Here is a 20,100-nt window from a genome sequence, read left to right as displayed (position 1 = left end):
GTACTTACAAAAAAATCCACAGACTACCTGCTGGATCTCCACTCTATTTCAAATAACAAATTTGACCTCAGGTCTTCGCTCATTTACCAGCTTCACATTCCCTATTGCCGTAGGAAGGGCCTTTGCTATTGATGCCCCCAGCGTCTGGAATGCTATTGCCAATAAACTGCAACTTGAATCGCTACCAATGAGATCTTCTCTCAAAACTGCTCTCGAGGAGTTGTACACCCCTAGCTGCCACTGCTATTCATTGGCGTAACATAAAATAAAATGTTTCGCTCCGGATGACGCTGCAAAGTATTATCTGTATTTTGATTTAGCGTGCTGATCTTAAAGGTACATTGAGTAATTTGATACTCAGACCGATGCATCTGTTGTTGTGGAGTAACTCATGCAGCCAACTATGGCTCTAGGATTTGGTGTTACATGTTATTTATGTAGTTAATTGTAAAAATTCGGTCACAGTCCCTGTGATCACTATTACGCTGCAATTATGGCTTTATTTTTTGGTGATTTGGAAAACGTTTTTAGGTTTGGACATGTTTGTTTTGTTGTAGTACGGAGTTAAACTGATGGCCTTAATCTAAGTTTTTGTGGTTGTTGTTTGACTTGCATCCCACTGGGATTTTTTGCACACAGCGTTGGTGTACGGCTACTTTTTTCAGGAATATTTTGCTGTTTTTTTCATGGATTTTCTGTTTGCACAGTCACATAGTCACTTTAAGATGTTTTTCTTGTTCGTGTTTTTGTTTTTTTTGTTTGTTGTGGTTGCACCCGATTCAAGAGCCGAATCGCTCACAGGGCTAAAATAAACTGAAAACTGAACTGGGCCTTCAAACCGTCACGGAGAGACGTGGGTGGAGGAGGGGCGGGGTTTGAAGGGGGCGTGGTGGAAGGAGGCGGGGCGGGGTGGAAGAGGGCGGGGCGGTGCAAGGGGGCGGGGTGTAAGGGGGCGGGGTGGGGGTGTAAGGGGCGGGGTGGACGGGGGGCAGGGTGGGTGGGGTGGGGAATTGCCCCTCGGTTTAAAAAAACGCCGCGTATTTCTATTGGTCGAGAGGCATGCACGTGACCCACTTTATATTTCATGCAGTTCACATTCCTGGTTCTTTCGGTAAAGTCACGTAGATAGAAAATAAAAATTAAATAAAAAATGACTAAAATGAAACACAAAGCAAAAAACCCACGACGTTGAGCGGAAGAGAAACAAATCCCCCTCCCCCCACAATCCCGCCCACTTGGCGCTACCCAGAGTGCATTGCAGTGCCAGTGGCGTGTCCGTGAACACGTGGGGGCCACGCGGTGGGTTGTTGCCATCATCATCATCACCACCATCATCATCAACACCATCATCATCAACACCATCATCATCAACACCATCATCAACACCACCATCATCATCAACACCATCATCATCATAAACACCACCATCATTAACACCATCAACAACACCACCATCATCATCAACACCATCAACATCACCATCAACAACACCATCATCATCATAAACACCACCATCATCAACACCACCATCATCATCACCATCATCATCAACACCACCATCATCAACATCACCATCATCACCATCATCAACACCACCATCATCATCATCATCAACACCACCATCATCAACACCATCATCAACAACACCACCAACACCACCACCATCATCAACACCACCACCATCAACACCACCAACACCACCACCATCATCATCGTCGTCGTCTCACGATCCGGGCCAAGTTCCCCCCTCCCCCCCCTCCTCCTGCCCGGCCCCACCAAGGCGGCCCCACCAGCCCCTCTCGTCGCCCGTAGCCAGAGCCGGCGACCATGGCCACTTGGGCGGCCTGCATGGGCGTCAGGATGAGCTTGCTCTCCATGGCGGGCATCCGCTACGAGGGCATCCTCTGTGACATCAACACGGACGACTCCACCGTCGTCTTGGCGAAAGGTTACGCACTGGGGGGTGGGGGTGGGTGGTTCACGGGATGACTGTGGACACCGCGAAGCTGCGGGTTAGGGGTTTAATGAAGCCGCTTGAGTCGTCCTAACAGGCGACTCGCTCGGGCAGCAGCAGCAGCAGGAGGAGGAGGAGGCCTTGGGACTGGGGAAAGTTTGCCAGGAGGAGGTGAACGTGTCGGCGACGTTGTCGCCTTCTGGACAGATTGGTGTGGGTGTCGTGGGGTCAATGTGTGGGGGGGGTATTAAAGAGGGGTTTGACCCTTTTCAGAGCAATCAAACAGGAGGTGTTAAGATGCTCAAACGACAAATAAGATAGTCTTTGGTTTTTTTCGGTAAAGTCACGTAGATGAAAAAAATCAATAAAATAAATGAAAAGAAATAAATAAAATCATGATTGTATTGGATTGCTGTATGTACTTTTGCGTTTTCAATTAACCTGGATTTGTAAGAGAGTCCTTAATCTCAGTGGGAATTGCCCAGAAATGTTTAAAATAACAGCCATTGATGCGTCACGTGGGGGTCAGACATTTGTGACGATGTGTGACGAGGGGCGGTGGGGAGTTGAGAAATGTGACGTCACATCAAAATTCGCAACTTTAAATATAGACAACACGTTCTACTTATCTTCTTGGTTATTTCGGTAAAGTCACGTAGAATGGAAATAAAATAATAAAAATAAAGCAATAACATTTAATTTTCAATAAAATTTTATTATGTTTTATTATTTACTTTATTTGATTTTTTAATAAAATGTTATTTTATTATGTTTTATTTTATTTCCATTCTACATGACTTTACCGAAAGAACCAATAAGATGGATCCCTGCAGTCACGAAAGCTTTAAATCAAAACGTTCTACTTAATTAAATAGACTTTTTAATAAATGTTTTCACCTACAACATCAGAGTGCAGCGCCACATTAAATACGCGCTACAATGATAATAGTTTAAAGAGATTTGAAGCATGTTTTATATTTTTTTTTTGGGGGGGGGTGGCAAAAATCGTCCAAAATCGCGCGACGTCATTTATGGCCGGCGCCTCTAGCTGTACTGGGGCAAAGTTCTTCAACTCGTCACCCGCTTAATCACGAATGTTCTGAGGTTGTTGTTCTTGCTGGTTCTGGGTCGCAGTGGTTTCAAGTATTTTTCAACGAAGGTTATTGGGTGCACAGCCGTTTCAATACGGGCACACATTGTTTCGTCCATCTGTTTGCGTTTCTCCCTTGGCAACGGGACCTCGTTGGCTAAACGTTGATGTTTATAAGGGCAGGGGGTGACCAATAAGGGTTTGAATCGATCTGTAACAATCTAGGGGCACTGATAAGGGGTTGACAGCTATGCCAACACGAACGCGCGATTAACCCCGTTGACCTGAAAAAGTTCGTGGTTTCGGTGCGTGCGCGTGTTCAAGTTTCAAGTTTCATTTATTAGGTATACCCCTGTGAGCCATGCGGCTCTTAAGTCGGGTGCAACCGCAACAAACAACATTTGAACACAGAACATCTTAAAGCGACAACGCGTAACAGAAACATTCTGGAATAAACCAGCAAATATTCCACACAAAAAAAACTTATTAAAACGCTGTGTGCAAAAATCAAGTGTTGAAGCCGGGTCGGTAGTCACAGGGCAATGAGACGCGGCTGGTCATAGACGGCGCGTGACCCGGCCAAAGAGCCCGGCGGTGCCACATAAGGGGCCGTCCATAAATGACGTCACGTGATTCTGAACGATTTTTTTGACCCCCCCCGCCCTCAAATATGACGTCACAAAGCTCTGCCCCCTCCCCCCTCACCCCCCGCAAAAAAAAAACACGCTTCAAATCGCTTTAAACTATTGTTGTCATTGTAGTGCGTATTTAATGTGCCGCTGCACTCTGATCTTGTAGGAGAAAACATTAAAAAGTCTAATTAAGTGGAACGTGTTGTCTATATTTAAAGTTGCGCATTTTGATGTGACGTCACATTTATCAAACTCCCCCCCCCCCCAGTCGTCACACATCGTCACAAATGTCTGACCCCCCCCCCAGGTGCGTGACGTCATTTCTGGACGGCCCCAAAACAGTTAATTTGGAAATGTTCCAGATTCATTTTTGCCTTCATTCACAGATTTGGGCCAACGGCACCTGTCGGGATTAAATTGGCACAATGGAGAACTTCTTCTTTGCGACGGTGATGATAGCGATTTGTGATGTTGATACCCATAAACATTCAATACCTGCAGGCATATGGCTAATGGATGACAGGCTATTGGTTTTAATACAGCTAAGACGTAATAAAATAAAATACATATAAAATAAATTTCATTTATATTTTATTTAAATAAAAATAAAATAAATTTCATTTTGAGTTTATGTTTTATTTTTATTATTTTATTATTTCCCTTCTATGTGACTTTACCGAAAGAAACCAGAATATTTAATACAGCTTGTTGCAGGAAATAAATGAATCTCAATTTTTGGCTTGCAGAGTTGAGAAATGTGTGCAGCTCGAAACCCCGCGAGCTAGATTTGATTCCTGGCTACAGACAACGTCGTCGGTGGTGGCTTTGTATCCCAACACATTCTGGGCTTCGCGTAGTAGACTGCCTTCAAGTGAAGTTACCTGGTGCGGTGTGTAAGTGAAAAAGATGATTAAATCAGCACTGGGGAGAATGAAGGTAGCTGAACCAGCTAGAAACTATTTTAAAGAATTGTTTAGGTTGCGGGTAAGGCCCACTTACTATATCGCTCTTTCAGAAGCGACCTGCCCACAAATGGTAGGTAACGCAACGAAGTGGCTTAGCGCGTGGGAACGTTTAGCCGCCAAATACTCTAAACGGATTCACAGATTTGGGCCAACGGCACCTGTCGGGATTAAATTGGCACAATGGAGAACTTCTTCTTTGCGACAGTGATGATAGGGATTTGTGATGTTGATACCCATAAACATTCAATACCTGCAGGCATATGGCTTATGGATGATGGGCTATTGGTTTTAATACAGCTAAGACATAATAAAATAAAATACATATAAAATAAATTTCATTTTAATTTTATTTAAATAAAAATAAAATAAATTTCATTTTTATTTTATTATGTTTTATTTTTATTATTTCCCTTTTACGTGACTTTACCGAAAGAAACAAGAATATTTAATATAGCTTGTTACAGGAAATAAATGAATCTCAATTTTTGGCTTGCATGGCTTGCAGAGTTGAGAAATGTGTGCAGCTCAGAACCCCGCGAGCTAGATTTGATTCCTGGCTACAGACAACGTCGTCGGTGGTGGCCTTGTATCCCAACACATTCTGGTTTTCGCGTAGGTAGACTGCCTTCAAGTGAAGTTACCTGGTGTGGTGTGTAAGTAAAAAAGATGATTAAATCAGCACTGGGGAGGATGAAGGTAGCTGAACCAGCTAGAAACTATTTTAAAGAATTGTTTAAGTTGCGGGTAAGGCCCACTTACTATATCGCTCTTTCAGAAGCGACCTGCCCACAAATGGTAGGTAACGCAACGAAGTGGCTTATCGAAGGACCTGGAGGGGGGGGGGGATCCGCTCGACCCATGGGAAGAGAAAACCTCGCTGACTCCAAATATACAGCAGGTGTTGTCAGGGTTGGGATGAAACGCATGACCTTCGATATATACCAGGCGAGGTAGTTAACTTCTCACCACAGTGGCGCCCAAAACCCACAACCACGCACCTGCTCCGACCTGCATAGGTGCTCTCGACCGTAACAACGCTTGACCAAACGGGTACGTGGAGGTCTGTACCGGCGGCGGGCGTCTTTGTGTGCGCGCAGTGTGCTTGCGCGGGACGGAGGGGCGCCCCGCCGACCGTCCCATTGCCCCTCGCGAGGAGGTCTTCGAACACATTGTCTTTCGCATCAGCGAGATCAAGGACTTGACCCCGTGCGAGTACATGCTGTCCGCTCTGCACCACGACGTGGCCATGGTGCAGGTGAGAGGTGCCGCCGCTCTTTACCATTAAACTATTTATTTATTGTACCATGTGAGGCCCACCGAGCTACTTAACTCTCTTTTCAGAAGCGACCCGGCCACAAATGATTTGCTCAACGAAGCGGCTTATCGCGTGGACATTTCCAGCAGCCAAATACTCCAAATGCACGTCGGTTCTAAAACGTGGAGGTAGAAACTGGATGACCCAGAGAAATCCACGTGACCACGGGGGAGGACGTTGAAAACTCCAAAAATATGCAGGCGTCGGGGGTCTGGATCAAACCCCACGACCTATTGTACTCCAGGCGAGGTAGTTAACATCTTGCCACTGCAGCAGTGCCATGGTTTAGGGGAGCGGTGGCACAGTGGTTGATGCGCTGCACCACAAACCCGCCTACGACCCACCGGGGTTTGATTCCCACTTACGGCCAACGCCAGGTGACGATCATCTGAAACGGTCCCGGGCTTTTCCTGAGGTCTATCCAATGAGCACCTGGTGCGATGTATAAACATCGCCACTGGGGAGAAGGCGGTCGGGCGTGGGTCTGGCTTCCCCACCTCCTCCGTGTGCTTTGCCGGCCTCGTAGTTGCTCGCACTGCACTTGCCCCGAACGTCCGTTAAGCCTTTAAGGGACATCTTTGGCAACATGTTGACAAAATGTGGAAAAAAAAGTCAACGCTGATCGGCCGCATTTCGGGCAAATTTTCCCTTCACGGCACTGGAATCGAGGAAGCCAGAGATGGTGGAGAATACGAGGTTGGAGACTGCACTTCACACTCGGGGGGCTTGATGAAAGTTGCATTTGAGAGTTACAATAGTTAGCTAACAGTGGTAGCTGTGGAGGGTTTTTACAGGTTGAGGAGGAGGAGATGGAAGAGGCTACCAAGATCCGAGCCCGGGTGCCAGCGTGCCAGTGGCTGAATTGCGCAACCCTTGGCACCTGATTGGCTCTCGGGTGATGACATCGCAATTATCCCTCCTCCTAAGACTGAAACGGGAGAATCTCTCATGGTAGCCTGATGGCTTACAGAGGTTCTCTGTAAGCCATCTGGCTACCATGAGAGATTCGTTCATGAGGCTATCCACATATACAAACACAGAGACAATTTAAACCGAGAGGAAGGAATTCTGGCTTAGCAATCATTGGAAGGATTTGATAAACCATTCTGGGTCTTAATTGATTGTTCACGCTTACGGTGGCTTTCAGACCGCATCCATCATTTTCGTCTCCCCCCTCCTCTTTTCCGAACATAGATGGACTCGTCCATCTGAATAACTGCCAAATCGCTCTCCGTGGTGCTAACGTAAAAAAAAAACCCGCCACTTTAAAAAAAAAAAATGTCTTGCTGTGGTTTTTACACCTGATGATGATTGCTTGTGTTGCAGTCGAAACGTCGTGAGAATTTTAAAGTTTTATATTTTTATTATTTTATTGTTTCCCTTCTACGTGGTGGTGACTTTACCGAAAGAACCAAGAAGGTGCATAAGAAGTTTGACATGCGTACGTCGTCCGTCGTCATTTGTTCTAATCGCTGCCTAACCCACCCTCACCCCCCGTCCAGTCCTCGCCGGGCACCCCGGGGGGGGCCGCCGCTCGCTGCCACACGTGCGGTATCGGAGCGGCGGCGAGCTGCCACTCCGCGCCGGGCACGCCGACCGGACCCCCCCGCGGTGCCACGGGCGGCCACCCGGGCCACGCGCGGCACGACGCCTGGGCCACAGCGGTCGGGCACCGTCCCTTCGTGCAGCCTGCGTACGGAGGAGCTGCGGGTACGGGAGGGGGGGGGTGCGGTGTGCGGTAAACATCGGCACTGCAGGGCTGCACCTTTGCCCTCTTAATGCCACGTGGTTTCCGTTGCCCAGTGGCCTTGCCTCGGGTCGTTTTCGCCTTTTGCTCGTTTAGAGGCAACTGCGTGATTTCAATGCGATCTTAATTGAACGCAGTTGAGTTGCAGCTATCTTCATGGAATTATTTCCGTAAGCGCATGCAGGAAAATAAAAGGCTCTGTGTATAACAGCTCGATGATGATGATAATGCGTAGTGCATGCGGACGAGCATTTTTGTTTTTACTTTGCACTTGATGGTGATACCCAGTGATTGTATTTTAAATTGTCGCCTTTTCAAAATAACCCGTCATTTAAAGCGTTATTATTTGGTGCCCTGTCAATGAACTGCTCGGCGAAGGCCGCGCTGTCTTGTCATGCGGGGTGGGGTGGTTATTTCACCTGCCACGCTTCACTTGTGCGGTTGTGGTGAATGGGAAGGTGGGGAGCCAGCCACCGATTTGGATATAATTCGCTCGTGATGTGGCTGAGAATCGAGTTATTTTTTGCGTCGTTGGGTTCGTAGTTGTGCGAGAGCCACTCTTCTACCACGAGATAATACAAATGTGGTGCTAAATGGGTTTTGTTGTTTGCAATAACGGCGTTTATCAAGAAAGCCGCTTTATTCAACGATCATTTGTGGTAAAGTGGCTTCTGAAAAAGTGCAAATATAGCTCGGTGTCTTGCCTGATAAAAAATAAAAACGTTTTAAAATTACCCCTCTTCCACAACTTAACCCAATTAAGATTTGCACCAACAAAATTTAATTGCGGCTTCAAGGTCCTGCACGATGCATTTCTCCATGGCGATGATGAACGAAGACTTTCTTTTTTAAAATCTGTGGTTTTGTGAGAAACGAGGTTGCCAGAGGCAACTTGCTATATTGATCTCAACGAGGTGCTATCGTGGTGCTGAGGTTGTGGCCACCCTGTTCACTGGCTGGGTATTGAGAGAAGAGAGGATTTCTGATCGGATCTCCACCTGCATCTTTTACCAAACACCTGATGCCCGATTTTGTAATGTCCAATGAGACGTCGTACGGAAATATGATTGTTTTTTTGGGTTTTTTTCAACATTCTGGTTTGCCGAAACCACATAAATTGGTGTGGTGCTCCAGGTGACAAATTTGATTTGTTGGGTGGCAGATGGTGTAGCAGAACATTGGGCATTGTAGAGCAGTACCCCAATTTACATTGGTGATGCGTTCCTGAAATGTGCGACGTAAATTTAAGCAATTTTTTCCCAAAATACCGTACATCAATAATGTATTTTGTTATCGAAAGCACAGTACATGTCGTCATGCGCGCGACACCACAGGGTAGTTTACAGGGTAGGTGAAGCAAGAGGCGATGGGGATACGAGAAAGGATCGATGCTGTCACCGACGTAAATTGTGTTAGCGGTGTTCATAATAAAGCGACGACGTGAAAGGGGTGTGAGTTGTAAATTGATATTACTGTGTTACCCCACGATCGTCTCGCCCAGTGGTTCTTAACCCAGGGGTGCACGCACCCCTTGGGGGTTGCAAGATCCCCTTTCTGGGGATTTCTTTCGAAGGTATATCATCGAAATACAGATTGGGCGCGGGCGCGCGGGCCGAGTGCAACCGCTTTGTTTCATCAAACCCCTTACGTCTGTTGACGTTGCACGTTGTTTGTGAACGATTGGGAACCAAAGGGGTTGCAAGGCTGCGGCAAAGGTTACAACAGCCACCGACTTTAACGGAAGCGTCGTGAATCCTCGTGCCGCCCGTGTTGGTGCAGCCGAGGCCTCCCTCTGCAGGCAAGAGGACGAGTCGTGAAGTCTGCCGTGGCTTGTGGACAAGAGCCCCGGTGACCCTCGTTCCACCGTCTCGTTTATTAATGTTAACACCCCCCCAATGTAATGCTGCCCGACCCATAAAAGTTGCGCGCAAACGCCCCTAACGACAAACGTGTGCTAATATTTTTATATTTTAAACCCGTGCGAAATCATCATTTTTGACAAAATATATGAATGGTGGTGCTATGGCAATTCTAGATTTAAAGCTTTCGTGACTGCTAGGATCCATACTCTTTGGTTCTATTGGGTAAAGTCACGTAGGTAAAAAATAAAATAACAAAAATCACGACGTTTCGGCCACAACGCAAGCGGCCTTCCTCAGGTGAAGGGACGAGACTGTCTGGAGGACAGCGCTGTCTTCCAGACAGTCTCGTCCCTTCACCTGAGGAAGGCCGCTTGTGTTGTGGCCGAAACGTCGTGATTTTTGTTATTTTATTTTTTACCTACGTGGCTGTGGCAATTGGTTGCATCAAGAGCAAATGAAAGCGGAGTTTCCTTTTCTAAAATGTTGGAGACGCAAACGGGGTGGTCGGCAAACGCTGCGCTTGGCCGCTGAGTGATCTGTGCGGTTTTGACGGCCTCGCTCGAAGCGACGTAAAAATGGCACGCTCGGATACGCTGGGATTTGTGTGCGGTGAGCCCCTCTGCCTGGTGACAACACAAACGTGTGACCTGCAGTCGTGAGGAACGATAGGGGGGGAGGGGTGGTGGTGGTAATTATGATGATGACACTGACACCACGATGGGTGATGGAGGGCTATGGCACTTGTGTCTTGCCCACACAGCTGTTGTAGAACGCCCCCCCCCGCCCCATAATACCAACAGCCGCCTTTCGCCACTAAGTGACGGTGACGTCACCACGGCGCCCGTGCCAGATGAAGTGTCGCCGGTCGTTGCCGGGAGGCACCGAGAGGGTCCCACGTGTCCCCCCCCCCGACGGGCTGACGAACCGAGACGACCGGTGGGTGCGCGCCGGCTGTGCCCATCGCCCACAGGTGCGGCAGCGCCCACGGCCGGCGCGGCCGCTGCGCGTGTCAACGCCACGCCGCAGCAGCCGGCGAGGAAGAGCGGCACGGTGGAGCGGGGGGTGCAGACGGTGCCCCGGCGGCGGCGGCGGTGGCGGAGGGCCCCCGTGAAGCAGATTGCAGGTACGGCTACGGGTGGTGTGGGTGGTGTTCGCCCTCTCCACCCGCCACCCCCCCATGCCGTCATTCATCTTTTCATCAAATTTGTAAGTTCGTTTTGAAGCAACGTGTCCCAATTTACAGTCGGCGTCTCGTACCGACGGAGACTAATTAATGCGTTTGCGTATTGAAGGCTCGCCGTGCACAGCTTCTGTGGACGCATTCGTCGTGGGGCTTTGTAAATCGCGGTGGGAAGGCAAAAACCCCTTGCCGCTTTTATCACTGACGTTGCCTCAAAGGCGACGCGGTGCATTAGCCTGGACTTTGGCAATGGCCTTTTGAACATGTGCAGAGGGCGGAGAGAATAACAGATTCTTGGCCGCTGGTGCCGACCTGAATACCGGGCAGCCGGTGCGCTATTTTTTTATGGTCGTGAATATTTACCCAGGAAACCTGGGTCGAAAGTAAGAGACTCACATTTGTCCATGAGGGTACAGCAAAAGTTTTTTTTTCTTTGCAGCAGGGTGTACTCATTGATGCATTATTCCAATGGAGAAAGTTTGCAGGAAATGTTTCACATTTGGGGAGAACATGCAAACTTCCAAGTATACAGCAGGGGGTCGGGATAGAACCCACGAGCTCTTGCGTACCAGGCTAGGTAGTTAACATCTCACCACCGCCACCACCGCGGCGTTGGTGGATCACAAACCGAGCTGCCGTTTATTTTTCTCTCCCCGCAGGCTCGAGCCGCCATGGGCGCCCCCAGAAGGCACAGGCCCTGAACCTGGGCGATGAGTTTCAGGCGGAGTTTGACTTTGAGAGCAGCAACGCGCAGCTGGACCGCGAGGAGCTGGACAAGGAGTTCCAGAACAACAAGGCCAAGCAAAGAGAAGGTGGTGGACCTTTTTTTTTTAAAGGAGCACTTTGAGGGACCCGGTTTCACACCACCACCACCACTCCTGTGGGATGTCTCCTTTTAGAATCAGAATATTTATTTGTCCACTGGGGGATTTCGATGCACTACAAAGGTTTTTTTGTCCACAGATGTTCAGTGGGGGCGGGTCAGAATGTAACAACATACAATACAAAAACACGATGGGAGTGCACAGTCTATAGGTCAAGTGAACAAATCGCTTGAAAAAATAAAAATCAACTAATCTTGTCTTACCAGGTAAAGATCACTGAGATATTCGCTTTTTCAGAAGCGACCTGGGCACAAATGATAGCTCAATGAAGTAGCTTATGTGGACATTTATATTAGGCCCTTTTTTTCATACGAGTTAGAGTAATCGTGAGGAATGATAACTTGAGAAACTCTCCGCATGTGACAGCCTTTAGTAAGCTTGGCTGTCACTGCACTTGTGGGTGAGGGCCTCGCATCACTCTGGTCAGGTGTGGGTTGCAGAAAGAGTGGAGCTTGGACAATGTAAAGCATGGATGTGCAGTGCAACAGTGGATTTGTCTTACACCGCCTCTCTTGTGCCAACAAATTATTAGGCGGCTGTGGGGGGGGGCTACCTTGCCTCGTGGGTTTCACCAAAACCCTGACCATTGTATATTTGGAGTTTGCATGCGTCTCTCTCCCCGTGGTAGTGTGGATTTTTCTCTGGGTCGGTTTAACTTGTAGGCTTTTGCGACCAATATCATCCATGATAGATTTTTTTTTTGGGTTGGATCACGATCTAACCCAAAAAAACCTGTTTTCTCTGAGTCATCCGGTTTTTCCCTCCACATTTTAGAATCAACGTGCACTTATTGGAGTTTACCTGCTATAAATTTTCATGTAATAAGCCACTTCGTTGAGCTATCATTTGTGGCCAGGTCTCTTCTGAAAAAGAGCCATATAGCTTGATGGGCCTGAAATATAATGCAAAGTTTATGGTCGTATTGGTTTAGCCCTGACTCGCATTGGTGAATGGTTGTATTTTAACAAATGGTAAAAAATTTTGGAGAATCCCCTGTACTAAATGTTGGTCCCTTTAGGACCATGATGCACTTTTGACAATTTTTGTTCACGAGGAGCAATCTCCACGAGCGTCCATCACGGTGGCCTGTTGCCACTGCTGCCACGGCGTCTTCTGTTGAAAAGTTTGGTTCAACAAATCTGTACCGTCGCCCCCCTCTAGTGGCTCACCTCAGCCATCGCCATGAGGGAGACGAAGGTGGCCGGGCATGGTGCTAGGCCCACCCATGCCTTCGTGTGCCGTGCCGGCCTCGGGGTGCCACTCACTAAGAGCACTTGCCCCGATAGTCTGAAGCGAAACGGGGTGGGGATCTTTGTCTTTAATTGTCCAGGCCATCCCTTAATTAGTTTCTGACATTGACGTCTCCCTTTGTGCTGCAGACATGCAGAGGGGTCCCAGCAGGAGCTCTGCCGTGTTTCCTGACAAATGCTTCTACGACAAAACAAGATGCTTCTTTGACAACATTTCCAAAGATGGCAGCAGGTAATGGCATTTCTGCCACTTGTGATTTTTAATTGGGTCTCCTTGCTCATCGCGGGGTTGATGGTCTCGGACGGGCAGTGGTGGCGGCACACCTTTATATACAGCGCCTGGAGGAGGCAACGGGTTGGTGGTTCACAATCTTCTGCCATGTGCACCGACTTGCCAGGAGGTAGCAGTACAGCAAGTTGATTCATCTCCATCTGTACGGAGATGGGGTTGCTGTTCCCCCCCCCTTCACTCTCCCACCTTTGCACGTGTGGGTTTTCTTTGGTTTCGTCCCTCGTGTAATAAAAACTCACAAATGGAGTTGGCCTAACCATCCTAATATAGGATGACAGATCTCGGGCAATTGTTAGTGCCGTTGCTGGCTGCCTTCTCACTCGTATGCGGTTGACTACGCCTCCTGAATATCTGGAAACTTTGGGGCGTTGCAAATGTGTGACGTTAACTTTAATTACTCTGCGCAGAAAATGCACGCCGCGTGAATTGCGGAGTTGCGCTTGATTCGGGAAAAAATCAAAGCTCGAAAATAAGAGGAAGAACCGTGTAATTATTTGACTGGGCACGAGGCGAACATTTCTCTAAAACGCAGGATGGTGTGGAACCGTGCAGGGAACCTCTAATGTAGGGTTTAGCGTTCACTCGAGCAATTCTGTAGTACCGTGATCTGTCGTCATCCACAGGCCACTCTTCAACATGGTGTGGGGTGAGCCACTGCTCGGAGCGTCAGAAAGAGTCGTTGTCGCGTAACAACAAAACTATTCGCGGTGCAAATCTAGTGGCTGCTCTGATTTATAATACTGCGGGCGCATTAACCGTAGGGATGTACGCCTGCTGCTTGGCAGGGAACATTCAAAGAATCCCGTGACGTGTTTTACAAGTGGCAGGCATTTTTCGTGTGCCGGTGTAAAAACTGCGATATTTGCCAAAATGAAAATGAGTGACTTACTGTGGCCCTTCTGCCAGTAGTAGTGGCACGGGCAAGAAGTTGTAGCGCTGCGTCTTTATCTCCTCCCTCCACCTCCAATACCAACACGCGCCATTCACTGCTCGGTGAAGGTACACGTGGAATGTCGAAGGCTCGCTGACAGGAGGTCATGGGACAGACCCCAGGTGGCCATGGATAGACTGAGATGACTGGCAAGATGCACCAGCTGTGCTCACAACCCCCGCCCCCCCCTCCCTTCCATCTTGTAAGGAACTGCCGCATGACGTTGGCGGAGGAGCAGCGCTTGAACATGCAGACGTTCGGGGTGAACCTCCCGGCTGCGCGCGCTCGCCGCTTCTGGCACAGCTGGGGCCACGCGTCCCGGTTCAACCGCTGGACCCTGTGGGGCGGGGACAGGCGGCCGGGCATGCCCAAAGCAGGGGTGCGGTCTCCTCTGCCGGCCAAGGTGCAGGACTAGACAGATGATGATGATGAGGAGGAGGAGCACGTGCAGGTAAGGGCAGCTCCCGCTCCTGCACTCCCGTTAAGCTGCAAAACAATATCGAGAATCTGCTCGTGCCTCCCTGAGGAAGTCACGTGACTTGTGTGGCCATCCCTGCTGAGTCCCTTACCCTCTGCCCCCAAAAACCCCCCCTGTGAAAATACCCTGCTCCGTGGAGGATGATAGAGAGACCCTTTTATAGCATTGTCTCTGATCCCATTTTTCCATTTGTCTCCTCTACCCCTTTCTATTCCTCTTCCCATTCATTACGTCCTTGACTCTACTCGCCTTCTCGTGGTTGTAGCCATGGGTACACTTCTAGATTTAAAGCTTTCGTGACTGCAAGGATCCATACTCTTTGGTTCTATTCGGTAAAGTCACGTAGGTAAAAAATAAAACAACAAAAATCACGACGTTTCGGCCACAACACAAGCGGCCTTCATCGGGTGAAGGGATCAGGCTGTCTCGAGGACAGTGCTGGAGTGAAACACAGCCACGCTCAGACCGCGGACCTTTAAGCTGTGTGCGAGGAAACAAGGTGCCTTGACAAAGGAATTAGCATAAAAATTAGCATTTGATTGGCCGACTGAGCATAGAGGTGGTGTACGTGCGGGTGGACCTATTGATGGTGTGAAAAGGGAATTTTTAAGAGCTGCGAAAGTTTGGGGTACCACTACTTGAAAAATATACTGTACCATTGAAAATTAGTTTAATGTTTAGTTCGATTTAGAACATCTTTCCAATGGTTGCTTAATTTGAAACCATCTTCTCGGTTGAAATTGTGTCTGTTTGTAGATCTGAATTGCCTCGTGAACACATCTCTGATAAAACCCGTGGGTTTGCAAAGAACCTTGGTATCGGAGAAAATTATATCGTGATCACCCACAGCGCTGTAACAGTGATCAGCCACGGCAGAATAATTCGTTTTGATGTGTTTCAAATCTGATTTGTGCTCGCGAATTCGGCCAGAGACATGTCGCTTTGTCTCCCCGATATAGCAATCACCGCAGGTACAACTCAATTTGTAAACCCCGGGGTACTGTAAGTCAGGAATGACATCCTACCTTCACGGATGGGATGGGATCAGATCACGGTCCCAGTACCTGATACCATTGAAATAAATGGTTTCATCCTTGCTCTCAAGAATACATTAAAGTTACATGGGCACAAGTCTGGCTCGACTTATCTAATTACAAATAACTATTCACAATAATGCAAGTGGCAGGCTTCGTTGTTAACTAGGCCTCCATATTTATCGTAACAATTTAACAGCATTATAAAGGCATTTACAGCATTATAACGGCAATCCTAACATAACAGGAGTCCCAGTATTATAAGAACACGAAGGGGTTTGGTGGCCAGCAGCACGCCCTGCCACCTTTATCTCCCCAGTGGCGATGTTGACACCCAAGCAGTTACTCGTTTGGTGGCCGCGAGCGGGAATCGAACTCGGGTCGCCGGGTTCATAGCGCAGCGTAGCGTTAACCACTACACTACAATGCGTTATGCTTCCACACACACACAGACACACACAGACACAGACACACACACAGACACAGACACACACACAGACACACACAGATACACACACACACAGACAATGCTAACTGCTACAATACAATGCGTTACGCTTCCACATGCGAGGGTCACGTGACAGATTTGACGCCACAGCTCACTTGCCGTGCAAAAAATATATCCATTATTGAGCTCCCCCCCCCCTAAAAAAAAAAGTGTATTTTTATCATTTTTGCGTGGTATACAGTCTGGTAAGTACCCACATGGCCAATTTCCAGTTGGTTGCAAGTCGGGAAGTACGCTAAACATTTTGAACAGGCACACATTACAACTTTGCCTTTTATATATATGGCGATAAACGAACTTGCAGACAATGATTATTAAAGTCCCACAAGGAGCAGATGCACCCGTCTTCACTGAGATGGTAATTGTGCCTCCATGTTGTACTCTTTGTAAGGACTGACACCCCTGCCTTGCCTCGTCGCTTCGAGACCCTTAACGCGTCACTTCCTGGTCACGTGACCAAACTCGGCACCATCATATCAGGAAGTTCTTCTGTAAACACAGCTCCATATCTGCCGTGGGGCAGAACAGTGGCCATGTCTCTCCTGAAAGAGCGCTCTATAGCTCCGTGGGTCGTACCTGGTAAAATACAAATGTAGAGTAGTTTCTTTCAAATGGAGTTGGTTGGCAACGCTCTCGTGCCCAATTTTAGAGATTGACGAAGGGCATTGGATAGCTTGGAGAGACACCTTGTCACCGAATCTTGGCCTAAATCGGGACCACGCAAACCAAATTCTCCAAATGAGAATGGAGCCCTTTGTGGGGTCGACGACAATCTGTTGGTTTTCCTTCTTGATGTCGACAATGCTTGCTTTTGTTGTTGCAGGTTGCAGAGAACCACACTTCCTCCCAGAGTGCACATATATTGGGGGTTTGCTTGATTTAAAAACACATTTGTTTGGTCTGAAGAAACGTTACGTAGAGGGGTAGTCCGAGGACTGTATGTGGGTTTTGTTAATTGATATGCGATTCTTTTAATGTCTATGGTGTGTAAATAAGATACACACCTCGTTTTGTTGAACACTTTACACATTTATAATTGTAAGTATAGTTTTTAACCTTAGTCTAATGGGTGAGGTAAAACATTTCTGTAAAGTCGGACTTAACTTTAAAGCTTTAATTGTCTCCTAAAATTGGTTATTTTGTGCGACCAGTCTTAAGCTGTAATAACCATGGACATGACAATTTAATTGAGTTGTGTTTGTATTTCACAAGGCAGCATTAAATGTTGTGGAATTTATATCGGTGCATTCGCTGTGGTGAAATGGCCGGCAAATAATTAAGTTGGCCAACTGTAGCTTTACAACATTGCTTCGTTGAATTTTTACTGCATTGCTTTAGATTCCTGTAAACTTTGGCTGTAATGTAGTACAAAGCATGGCTTTAACAGGATCGGGGATGGGGGGGAGGTTTGCTGTATTTGAAAAAAAGTAAAGTGCATTTCAATAAATTGAGACATCTGTTCCAGCTTGAGGACCGATTTTGAAAAATGAATCTGTGCTTGGTATGTTAAGCAGCGTGGTGTGGCAGCCCAGCCCCAGCCTGCCAAGATGCCACCTCGGCCGGCTGGGCAATCTAGGCGAGGCCGGGGGCTCTGCACGAGATTAGGCCTCACCACGGTACTCTGAGTAAGAAGTTAACTGCAATAGAGTCGGTATATACTAGTGTTGAGTTGGTAGATACTGCTGCAGAGTAGATGCTACTTTAGAGTAATTAAATACTGTTATAGAGTAAGCGGACACTGCTATAGTTAGCTGATAATACTATAGTCAATAGATATGACTATCGATTCCATAGATACTGTGGTGCCACAGCAACGGAGCAACTCCGCCGGCGCCACCATCCCCTCGCACCCCTCCACACGAACGTACGCACACTCCCACTTAACACACACACACACGCACCCACGTAGGGTCTCGAAGGGGGGTGCCTGGCCCACGGGCTTTCATCCGAAGGGCCCCTAGCAGGGATGTCCCCCAGTTTCCCGTTGCCAGGAGATTGGCCGACCCCCCTCCCCCCCCCCCCCAGGCCGGATTACACGGCGGCCCCCCCTAAAATCAGCTTTAAAAAGTCGCAGAGGTGCATAGAGTTTTACAGGCTGGCCGCAATGAAGCGCACGCAACACGGGAGATGGGGCCTCGAGGGCAGAACACTCTGCTGGCGCGGGGTTGGGAGGACCGGGTGGGGAGGACCGGGTGGGGAGGACCGGGTGGGGAGGAGGGGGTTGTGAGGAGGGGTGCGTAGACAATGGGTCAAGGCGCAATGGAAAGTCACGCTCCAGGTAAGGGCGGGGACATCGGTTTAAAATCGATAGGTAGGCGCTCGATTGGTCTGCGCAGGATAACACCACGTGACCCTGGATCTTCGGATTCCCAGGGCGTCAAAGGGAGGGAGGTGAAAAAACGTTCAGGTGGTTCTCCTCCAGCCGTCCAGCCACCCCAGTCTGACTCCCGGCCACTCGCGGCGTCCAAGGGACGCTGGCGAGCACCGCTACGACTCGACCCCAGGCGGAGACCTCTTGGATCATCGTCCCTCCGACTCCCGCAGCTTCCGTGCGACACCGTGAGTGTGTCTGCGAGTTGAGAAGTAGAGTGTGGGGGGTACACCCAGGGATTGAATAGGGATAGGCTACGTGCTGCTCGTGGAATATTTACTACTGGGCCGCACAGGGTTTTCTTTAGACGCGTCATTAATAAACTTCAGTTCAGAAGAACGGTGTGGTGCGATTTCTGTGTGCGCGTGTGGGCGAACTTCGGCATGGTGTCTGTGATTTTTGAGTGGAGCGACTGCGTGCGGGGGGCGGGGTGCGTGAGAGAGCGAGCGCAGGGCTGCAGAGTGTTGGCACGGGGTTGGTGTGTGAGGTGCGCATCTGTAGTGAATTCGAATTAGGTGCACACACAACTTCTTGGGAGGCAACACTTTTTATTAATGAACACAACAGTTAACTCTTACATTACGCATAGGGTGGTGACCACCGACTTACTCTAGCTAACACACACTTCTCAGATACCCTAGGGAGGTACAGCCTCCTGTCTTGGCGGGACTTACACGTCTACCGCTATCCTAGAGTCCTCCGGCTGGGACCTACACATGGATCTCTTGGCGTCTTCACGATGCATCTTCATTCTTGATACGGGCAGCCTCGAATCTCGTGAGGAGGCTGCTTATATGGGCCTCGGCGTGCCCGGGCTCCGTCTTGGCCATGCCTCCCTTCGAAGAACCCTCTCGAAGCCCCCCCCCCCCCCCTGCTGTCCACATGCCCCCCGAGGTGCCCCCTAGGCCCCCGGCCCCCACTGGGGTCCAGTCACGTGTCCAGCCTTGGTCACAGAGAGGGCCACGACCTCACACCACCCTCGTGGCCTCCCGAGTCCAGAACCGGCCCTGACGTCATTCCCGCCTCCAGCCGGGATGACGTCATGTGTGTGTGTAGACCGGCGTGGTAGTGACGCTCCCCCGCATAGTGACGTCACACGTGTGCGTGTGTACGCAGTAGTGATGCTACCATCACTACACATCTATTACCGTCTATACGACCGCCACTGGTTACACGGGGTATCGCGCGGTGTGTGTGTGTGTGTGTAGAAGACGCGCGTCTGCAGCGCAGCGTGAGTGATTAAGGTGGGGTTCGGGGTGCGCTAAATCCACTCCACCGCCGTGTGCGTAGATCGCCATCTCTACGACCCGCTACGGTTTACGCGAGGGTTTCGGCGTGGTGTGTGAGACGCGCGTCTGCAGCGCCGTGCGAGTGATTTGAGCGCGGTGCGCGTGAGGCACTCCGTGTACTGCAGCACACGGAGCGGCCGTGCTCGCGTTAACGGTGAGGCGTGCCCCATAGCCTGGTCCCAGCCATTCCTTTCCCGCTTGCATTAGCACCTGTGCACAGCGGATTAAGGCTTATCCACGGTGGGGGGGGGGGGGGGTGCATATTTGTAGTGTTCGATTTCACTCGGACAACTTTTGTCTTTCTTCGAACACCGCTTA

General features: G+C 49.1%; 1 protein-coding gene across 1 annotated transcript; it reads left to right on the top strand.

Moving 5' to 3' along the window:
• The first annotated feature begins 1,244 nt into the window (after window positions 1-1,244).
• Window positions 1,245-17,586, top strand: LOC142909406 (protein LSM14 homolog B-like). Its single transcript, XM_076059725.1, has 8 exons — window positions 1,245-1,948; window positions 5,739-5,896; window positions 7,459-7,666; window positions 10,536-10,688; window positions 11,405-11,557; window positions 13,009-13,111; window positions 14,310-14,553; window positions 16,946-17,586. The coding sequence occupies exons 1-7, from the start codon at window positions 1,828-1,830 to the stop codon at window positions 14,515-14,517; spliced, it is 1,104 nt and encodes a 367-aa protein (XP_075915840.1). The 5' UTR covers window positions 1,245-1,827; the 3' UTR covers window positions 14,518-14,553; window positions 16,946-17,586.
• Window positions 17,587-20,100: the final 2,514 nt, after the last annotated feature.

This window comes from Petromyzon marinus, unplaced genomic scaffold (assembly GCF_048934315.1).
Source record: "Petromyzon marinus isolate PM22_M1 ecotype Great Lakes invasive population unplaced genomic scaffold, UKy_Petmar_22M1.pri1.0 PM_G_Scaffold_119, whole genome shotgun sequence".
In the NCBI taxonomy this organism is placed as follows: Eukaryota; Metazoa; Chordata; class Hyperoartia; order Petromyzontiformes; family Petromyzontidae; genus Petromyzon; species Petromyzon marinus.
This window is presented reverse-complemented; position numbering and strand designations above follow the sequence as displayed.

Excerpts from the sequence above, each read along its gene's own strand:
- LOC142909406 (XM_076059725.1), top strand. The coding sequence starts at position 1,828 with ATGGCCACTTGGGCGGCCTGCATGGGCGTCAGGATGAGCTTGCTCTCC. Across the intron at positions 1,949-5,738 it reads CACCGTCGTCTTGGCGAAAG|TGTGCTTGCGCGGGACGGAG; the intron begins GTTACGCACTGG and ends GTGTGCGCGCAG. Across the intron at positions 10,689-11,404 it reads CCCCGTGAAGCAGATTGCAG|GCTCGAGCCGCCATGGGCGC; the intron begins GTACGGCTACGG and ends CTCTCCCCGCAG.